General features: G+C 42.8%; 2 protein-coding genes across 5 annotated transcripts in view; one reads left to right on the top strand and one right to left on the bottom strand.

The window, feature by feature from the left end:
• Nucleotides 1–273: 273 nt before the first annotated feature.
• On the bottom strand, nt 274–4,624 carry DPH3 (diphthamide biosynthesis 3). Of its 2 annotated transcripts, XM_006770175.2 has the most exons (3): nt 4,251–4,506; nt 3,619–3,693; nt 274–981 (listed from the first exon to the last, which is right to left on the bottom strand). In XM_006770175.2, exons 1-3 carry the CDS (start codon nt 4,356–4,358, stop codon nt 916–918), a joined length of 249 nt encoding a protein of 82 aa, XP_006770238.1. In that variant the 5' UTR covers nt 4,359–4,506; the 3' UTR covers nt 274–915. The 2 variants fall into 2 exon arrangements, with proteins under 2 accessions (XP_006770238.1, XP_015423584.1); XM_015568098.1 differs by lacking the exon at nt 3,619–3,693 and having other exon boundaries at nt 655–981; nt 4,251–4,624.
• Nucleotides 4,625–4,710: 86 nt separating this feature from the next.
• OXNAD1 (oxidoreductase NAD-binding domain containing 1) overlaps nt 4,711–9,062 on the top strand; it is a 33,135-nt gene continuing 28,783 nt past the window's right edge. For 2 of the 3 annotated variants that reach the window (XM_006770171.2, XM_006770172.2), the window contains exon 1: nt 4,711–5,039. The gene's annotated coding sequence lies outside the window, so the exon portion shown is untranslated. The other variant, XM_006770173.2, reaches the window with a different exon arrangement.

Here is a 9,062-nt window from a genome sequence, read left to right as displayed (position 1 = left end):
CAGACTTGACGTTAACCCCTATCTAGAATGCACTTGTATTAACCATGTCTACAAGTTACAAACAAGAACTCAGATACAGAAATATTATTTGCTCTGATCTGGCGACAACATTGAAGCATTTAATTTACTGAGCTGCCTTGTTTTTCTCCCATCATTCTGTTGCCAATTTCACTTCCTGGGCTGTTTTCCTATTTGTCTTGTCCCGATTTTCAAGAAACAAGCAGAACACTGACAAGGAAACTCCATATTCTGACTATTTTACTTTTTGACTTTTCTTTCTAACTTTTAGCTCTGGAAAAAAACCTGTGAGCTTATTATGTTATCTCTGTAATACCATGACCAGAACTCAGAGCATGAAGTACAATGGAAAAGACGTGCCTAACAGAAGAGGAACATTCTGTTAATGGCCGGACCCAGAAGACTGGTTTGGAGTGGGAACATCACAGTAGTACTGACAAGGCAACTCATTTTCTTAAGTGAGAATACCAAACCTGATGTCAATTTCAAAAAGGCCTAATTTTACTAATCCTAATAATTAAAAAAATAAAATCCTGTTTTAAAAGAAGGAATCCTAATGACTTTGAGGTAGACGATGTTATCAGATAATAAATTACGTATAAGATAAAAATAACAAGACTGAGGGAATGAAAGCACTGACTTGAAATTATCTTCCTTTAAATTCATGTGGAAAATAAAGAACACTTTTTCCAATTCAAAGCTCTAAGCATGAAATCCAGGTATGTCATGTCATGGACTTGCTTCTTTAATTGGAGATGAACTCAGAGCCGATGGAAAGAATCCACAGCAGCAAACTACAAAGCAGCTGTCCCACGAGGAAGCCAGGAACTTTGCTTTTGATTTTTCCAGCTTGGCTCAGTCCTGAATGTTCAGGATTTGGATCCCGAAAATCCTTGTTTAGCATTTAACTAATTCTTTGTTGGTGGAAGGGGCTGGGACTGTTTCTCCACTCATAAACTGCTCCTAAGAATGAACAGAAAGTTACCTTAACCACTGAGTGTGTCACAAATGCATCAATAGTAAATTTTCATCTTGTTACAGAATCAATCCAGCTCTAAGTTTTTCCATCACTTCATCTTTGTTCAAAGAATCAATGTCAGCACCAGATTTATAAGCTTAGAACTGAATCCGTTTTTAGTCATGAATTCACATTTAATATATAAAATACCTTATCTTGTAAACAAACATGCTTATCTTCACTACAGAGCACCCACCTCTCAGAAATCACATTTATAAAGACACTGCCATACCTTTTAAGTTTTTGTATTAATTAGTACTTACACTAAAAGTTCTCCACTTCAATATTTGGCTATTCAAATGTCTGTTTTCTTCAAAATTATTACTTCTCCCAACTAAAAGGCTATATGCTGATAACTTTCAAATTTATAGCGCCAATTGATCACTCTTTGAACTCCATACTTACATATCCAACTGCCCTCTGGCCAGCTCTACTTGGATGAAAAACAGACCTCTCAAACATAGTATGTCCAACTCCTGCCCCTAAACCTGTTCTGAAGGTCACAAATGTTGAAATCATCCTTGACTCCTCTCATATCCTATATCCAGTCAGTACGGAATCGATCCTTGCCCTGGCTAGTGTTGCTCAAGGGTCAGAGCATTAGCCTGAGCACTGAAGGGTTGTGGGTTCCCTCCCCACTCCCAGGTTGGGGCGTGCGCAGGAGGCAACCAGTTGTGTCTCTATCACATTGATGTTTCTCTTTCTCTCTCTCTTCTTCCCTCCTTTCCACTCTCTCTGAAAGGCAATGGGAAAAATATCCTCAGGTGAGAATTAACAAAACAAAAAGTCCTTACCCTTTAAAGTGTATCCAGAATCCAACCACTCCCACTACCTCCACTGCTGCAGCGTGGTCCCAGGGAAACATCCCCTCCTTTGATTAGTCTAATAGCCTCCTACCTGGTTTTCCTGTCTCTATCCTTGCTCCTATGTAGTCTATTCTGAACTAAGCAGCCGGAATCTCTGTTTTAAAACTTGAGTTGGTTCACAGCATTCCTTTGTTCTAAAATCCTCCATTGGTTCCCTCTATCACTCATAGGAAAAGTCAAAGTCCTTAGAGCAGTGATTCTCAACCTTCCTAATGCCGCGACCCTTTAATACAGTTCCTCATGTTGTGGTGACCCCCAATTTCATTGTTACAAATGGAACATAATTAAAGCATAGTGATTAATCACAAAAACAATATGTAATTATATATGTGTTTTCCGATGGTCTTGGGCGACCCCTGTGAAAGGTTCATTCGACCCCCAAAAGGGGTCGCGACCCACAGGTTGAGAACCGCTGCCTTACCACAACACCTCTGTGATTGGCCCCACTGCACTAATTCAACTTGCACAAGTCCCACCCTCACTTACTCTGCTCTGGTCACACTGGCCTCTTTGCTGTTTCTTGATAAAACCAAACATGTTTCTGCCTTTTCTTCACTGAACGTTCCCTTTGCCACCCGCTCTTAACCCTAATGTGTACAGCTCACTCCCTTACCACGTTCCATCTCTGCTCAATAAGGCCTGCTACGATCTCATACCAGCACTCCTGACCTCACTTACCTGTTCTTTTTGTTCCAGAACACATTTTAATACAAGAATAATCCGTAAACTTCTAATTATAGCCTAAATTATAGACTGCTTTTCTTTTTTAAAAAAAAAATATTTTATTGATTTTTTACAGAGAGGGAGAGGGATAGAGAGTTAGAAACATCGATGAGAGAGAAACATCGATCAGCTGCCTCCTGCACACTCCCCACTGGGGATGTGCCCGCAACCCAGGTACATGCCCTTCTCGGAATCGAACCTGGGACCTTCAGTCCGCAGGCTGATGCTCTATCCACTGAGCCAACCCGGTTAGGGCTAGCCTGCTTTTCTCATGAGGCAAAGTGCCTTGTTCCCACCTTTCCTTTAATCTTGTTAGAGGCCATCCTTAAAAATGCCAAGCTATTACATGTCAATTATATCTTAAAAAGAAAAGAGTATGTTAAGTTTAAGATTTTGTTCAAAGTACTGACCAAAAGTTGGGATGGGAAGTAATAACATTTATTTAGTTTTCTATTTTCAATGTCCTTGGAGGAAAAACAAAAGGACAACTGAAGACTAAAATGAAATTATAAAACTGAAACTATGATTATATCTCAAACAATATACTATAGTTTTATCTAAGCCAAGTAAGAAATACTATACAATTGTTCCCTTCAAAATAAATCTAGGTGCTCTGAACAATTTTAATTACTTATTGTTAACGAAAAAAAAACACTGAAACCTGTAAAGAATTTTTGTGAGTTTGAGTCAAACTGTCGACATATGCTGGGAAGCAGGACCTCAACGAATTGAGATAATGCTCGGGAGAAGGGGGAGAAGGGCGGGTTACATCTGTATTTACACATTGCAATCAAAGGAGGGACATTTGAGCTTTTAAGATTTTAATTTACGATACGGCTGTTTACTAATGGTTTTTAAAATTGGTTTTAAAAAACATAGCATTTACCTAACACACTGTTAGAAAGTATTCTCCTGCACATACACATTACAGACAGGCTGCTCAAGGTTCTTGCACCACAACCCTCCCCCACCTTTTAAAGTTAGACCCCTTACTTTGTCATAAATCACTTTTATAATGAGAGAGCAGCTCGGACACGTCGCCACGTCTTCCCCGTTCTCCAAATCTTCCTACAACAGAATCAAACACTGTATGATCAGCATTGCCTTCCCTTTGCAAACTCCCCCCAAGCCCTCCCACCCCTAGGGGCAAGCTCCTTCGTGACTTGCCTCCCCCACAAGGTAGGTGAGGGTCCAAGAGGCTTTCCCAGAGAAATGCCAACCCCAATTTCCCCTGGCAGCGTCACCCGGGGAAATACTTCGGAAGGTTGTTTAAGGTTCAGTCGCCTCAAAATCTCTGGGAAGACAAAACGAGTCCCTTCCTGCAAAGCAGTATCCCAGGAAGGTGAACCCGAAGAGGGATGCTAAGTCGGGGTGATGGCGAGAAGTCTGATGGCTCCCGGGCATCCAGCCCCTCCCTTCCCCTACCCCACTAGGCCTGACTAAATGCCAGAAGGAAACGCCTACTGACAGCTGAGACTATAAATTTGGGGGTGGGGGGGGGGGACTCCATACACAGGATAAAAAGGGCGTGAATAACAAGAGCCGCGTGGGTACGGGGCGGCGGAAGAATCACCAGAGAGCAAAACGCGCCTGCTCTAGGGGGCGGCCGGGGGACCTGAGGTTACCTTAGTGATGCAGAAGTTATCGCCACAAGGGCAGGGGTAGAAATACGTCTCCAGGTCTTCGTCATATTGGAAGTCCTCGATTTCCACCTCGTCGTGAAACACCGCCATTATTCTGGGGCCTGATAGGGTCCCCCACCGGCCGAAGCCAACCCGGGTCGGTCTAACTTCGAGGACGCCGGCCCCAGCCAGGTGTAAGCCACCACGCCCCGGCACAGGAACGATCGCTTCCGGCGCCTAACAATGACGCAACAGCGGGCTTGGAAGCCAAATGGGTGACCCGGGACTGGTCACCATGGAGATGGCTGAACTGCCCAAGGAGACAGTGCAAGAGCTTGCTGGCTGCTCAGTGGTGTCGGGTACCGCTCCGCCCATTGGACGGAAGAAGTGACCAATAGCATGTGAGGATCGCGCGCGCTGCTGCTACGTCACGTCGGGGACACCGGAAGCTTCCTGGCCCCGGCGGAGTTTGGCTCTTTGGAAAAACGGTGTCGGAAGTGTCGGCGGCGCGGAGCCACCTTGCTGCCGGCCTCATGTCCCTGGACCTTAGGCCGTAACCAGCCCCCGCTGAAGGCCGCAGCAGGCCGGGGTAGCACAGTCTGGGCCTCGGCGCCCCTGGGGGAGGGACCACAGCCTCGCCTGGTCTTCGGCGGCGGGAGCCGCTCCGCCTTCTGGATCTGTGTGCCTTCCTGGCGACCGACGAAAGGCTCCCTTGGAATTTCGATTCGCTGGGTGACCTTGCGCTCTAGGCGACGCCTCGCTTGTAGTTCGTGGCCGCTCTTGGCTGTTCAGGTATAGCCCCGTCTGTTCATCATCCCAGATTGTCGTCAAATGCCCGAAATTGGTGTTGCTGAAAGGACCAAGACCTGGGAGGCAGGTGGAGTTCTAGTTCTGTGTTTGCCAAGCATATGACATTATTTACTATAATGGTTTATAATAACAGTAATAACCTTTTATTACGGAGAGTTCGCTTTGTGCCCGGTATTGCGCTAAGTACAATTAGTTCTTCCACCAACCTTGGGAGTTTAGGTGTTATGCCATATTATGAATCTTCATACTGAGATACAGAGAGTTGGGTGTTTTGACCAAAGTCATACACTTAGGAAATGAAGTACCTATCTGTCCCCAAAGCCTGGGGACACATAACTTCTGTGAAACACAGTTTCTTATTTGTAAAAGGAATGGGTGGCATCAGCAGACAGTTACTACTACCTTGATGCCTCTTTATATTTGAAGCGAAATGCAAATAAAAGGTCCTTTGCCTTGGAAACGGTGCTAGTGCCTGTTTTGGTACAACTGATTTATGGGGTAGTGTTTCATTACTAGGTATTAAATCAAGTCTTGATAGAGAAGGACTGCAGCGCCGTGGAAAAAACGCTATGGAGAAGCTGATCTGGGTCCAGAATTCGGCTGTTGTGGCACTGGGAACTGGATACTTATATTCTGTTTGAGCCTTATTTCTTCTTCTGATTACAAAAGGTTGGTTTAGAGATGATCTACAAGGTCCCTTTCAGGTCTAACATTCTACTTCTGTGTAGGAATTAGGAGTTTTACTTGGTTCAGCCATCACATGTCACATGTACCATACTTAATTTTCACATAATACATATGTGCACATCCCTATGCATATTTATGTATACACACTCAAATGTTTACGTGAAGCTTCTACTTTTGTGCACACAAGTGAAATTTCACCTGGGTTAGCCCTTTTAAGACTTGAAAATCTAGAGGCAGAGAAATCTTTAGGAGAAAACCCAGAAATTACATTAAAGGAGTTATAGTAGATTATTTCAAATGCCTCACAAATAGTCCACTTTGCATAACTGAAGATTGACCCAGAAGTTAGGAGACGTCTTCAAACCTTTCATGGGTTAACTGAGATGATTCTGCTCTGTCTGAGCAAAGGAGAAATTCCAGCCAAGCGTGCGGCCCAGGGGCTGGTCCGTATATCTTCATAGACCAGATACTTCCCAGTAGCCTCTTGGGGACAGGAGGCCACGGGAGAATCTCCAGTGTCTTATTCGGTAGTCTCCGTGAACATTTTGAGGTTGGGAACCATCCTTCGTTCTTCAGTGCTTCTGAGAATAAGTATCTAAAAATTAAAGATGAGCCATTTTTGAATGTACACCAATGAGGGCAGTCATTCATACCTGTTTTACGGAAGTATAAATCAGTAGACCTTTTAGAAAGCAATTTGTATCTATCAAAAACAATTATCTGGGGAATCTTAAAATCTGAGGCTGGTAGTCCCAAAAGTTACAGGGGTTTAGGGTAATTTTAAAAATATTAATTTCTTTGTAATTTTCCAACTTTTCTTCAAGTATGTAATACCTAAAATGGAAGAAGAAAAACTAATGAAATACTTAATAATAATTGACACTATGTGCCAGGCACTGTACTAGAATGCCTAAGCTACTGTCTACCGGCTGACCAGCTGGTAGCTATGATGCACAATGACCACCGGGGGCAAGACGCTCAATGCAGGAGCTGCAGAGCTGCGGTGACTTGGCAGCTGCGGTTCTTGAGTGATGCACCAGGAACCAGAGAGGAGGGGACCGTTTGCAGGGTGTGTTACTCGAGAACCACCCTCTTGCAATCCAGGACTCCTCGGGGGATGTCGGAGAGCCGATTTCAGCTGATCCCCGCGGGGCAGGCCTAGGGACCCCACCGGTGTCCGTGCACCGAGCCTCTAGTACCATTATAACAGTCCAATGAGGTATAGGTATTAATCTCATCTTCAACATTGGGAAACGAGGTTTAAGGGCTAAGGAGATTTGCCTAAGTAAGCAAAGCTGTAAGTGGCAGTAGCTGTGGTGAGAACTCAAATCTGTCTGACCCCAGAACCTAGGCGTTTCGTAACTTCAGTGCCATCTGTGATATATGGTGTTGAAGCAGAGCTAGATTAAACAAATGGCCCTGAAGCTCTTCAGATTGCTGAGATTTTCACTAAAGCAGTGCTGGTTCCCAATTTTGAGTTCATACTGTGCTGAAGAAAATAAAACCTTAGCCAAACATGTGATACAATTTTTTAAAAATCCCCACAGCATTTTAAAATAAAAATTACAATGACAATTAAACTTTATATTTATCCTTAAAAGGTAATGAAAATATTCTGTTATGAGACATTTTTGGATCCCGAAGGCATGACAAAAGCAGACTTACTAGTTGCTATAGGATTATTTATGGCTGAAAAAAAAAATTTTAATTATAAAATGTTAACACTACTGATCTGGAAAATAGCAGTGATCAAAATTCTTAACATAAGATCAGACTTAGAAATAAGTCATAATTGTGTCCTAGAAACTATTTTATGAGTGCCTGTTGATTATCAGGCTAAAGGGAATTGTTTATTAGCAGTTTCAAACCAGTACCTCTGGAGATTATTTGCCGGGGGGTGGGAGTGGGGTGGGGAAGGAGGGTAATGAATTTGGCTTGTTTTTTTGTAATACTCCTGCTTGCCAGGTACTTCCCATAGAAATTATTTCTCTCCGCAACCCAATGAAGTGACGTTGGCATTCCCATTTAAAATTGGTAAGAGGCGACTGGCCCAAGATCAAAAAGCAGGAAGGAGTCAGATGTGAGCCCAGTTCCATGGATTCCAAGTCAAGTACTCTTGAAATAACTTGTATGAAACTATGAAATAACTAGGTTCACTTAGCAAATGCCAAGAACCCCTTTGCTTCTTCAGTGGCACCTAGGATTCTAAATCAGCAGATACCATGATATTTCTATGAATTTTCTTTATTTCAGTGCATTAATGATCTTTGAGGCACTCTTGGTTTTTCTCTTTCTCTCACTGCTCTCTTCATCCACTCAAACTATCAACAAGTCGTAGGACCTTAATTCTAAAATATATTCCATGTTTATCTACTTTTGTCATCTTTGTAGCTTAATCCTACACTAGAGCTTTCTAACTTGACTTCCTGCTTCAACTCTTGCCCCTCTTTGATCAGTTCTTCACACAGCAGCCTGAGCAGTCCTTAATGTAAATTTGATCTTATCCCTCTCCTGGTTTATTCAAACTATTCAATTGCTTCCCATTGCCCTTAGAATAAAGTTCATACCTTTACTGTAGCCTGATGTGATCTGGCACGTCTGTCTGCTTGACTTCATCTCACATCATGCTCACCTAGCTCCTCAGTCACGCTGGCTTGTGGTTCTTAACATACTGGTGTGACTGTGATTGGGGCTCTGCTCAAGTGCTCTGCTCTTAACATCTGCTTGACTGCTTCTTCCTCATCATTCAGGTTTCAGCTCATGTCTCTTGAGAGAGACCTTTCCTGATATTACCCCACCCACTCCACTCCACTTATTTATTTATTTTTGCTTAGAGAGAGAGAGAGAGGAAGGGAGAGAGAGAAAAAACAATATTGATTTGTTGTTCCACTTAATGCATTCATTGGTTCCACTTATTAATGCAATCTTGGTATATTGGGATGACACTCTAACTAACTGAGATACTCTTATTTCTTTTATCTTACTCATTGTAATCAGTAATTGTCTCATCAATTATCCCTTTACTATTATCTGTCACACACACTGTAATAAAAGCTTCAAGGTGGTGAGGACCTTGTGTTTGGTTCTTTATTGCGTTTCTGTGGCCTAATGTAGTTAGTACCTGGCACCCCAGTAATTGTTTAATAAATTGAGTATACTTATTGAACAGAAACAAGCACAGTCATTTTAAATCTTTACTCTGCTGCTTGCAGTAATTTTTTTTTAATTAAATCTTTATTGTTCAGATTATTACATTTGTTCCTCTTTTTTCCCCCCATAGCTCCCCCTGCACCCGGTTCACACCCCACCCTCTGCCCT

The sequence above is a fragment of the Myotis davidii genome, unplaced genomic scaffold, assembly GCF_000327345.1.
Source record: "Myotis davidii unplaced genomic scaffold, ASM32734v1 scaffold962, whole genome shotgun sequence".
NCBI lineage: Eukaryota > Metazoa > Chordata > Mammalia > Chiroptera > Vespertilionidae > Myotis > Myotis davidii.
This window is presented reverse-complemented; position numbering and strand designations above follow the sequence as displayed.

What these genes read in the sequence shown, in the direction of transcription:
- DPH3 (XM_006770175.2), bottom strand. Translation starts at nt 4,358, where the DNA reads ATGGCGGTGTTTCACGACGAGGTGGAAATCGAGGACTTCCAATATGAC. An exon ending in ATAACTTCTGCATCACTAAG is followed by an intron (nt 3,694 to 4,250) that starts GTAACCTCAGGT and finishes ATTCTGTTGTAG; the next exon opens with GAAGATTTGGAGAACGGGGA. An exon ending in TAAAAGTGATTTATGACAAA is followed by an intron (nt 982 to 3,618) that starts GTAAGGGGTCTA and finishes GTTCATTCTTAG; the next exon opens with GAGCAGTTTATGAGTGGAGA.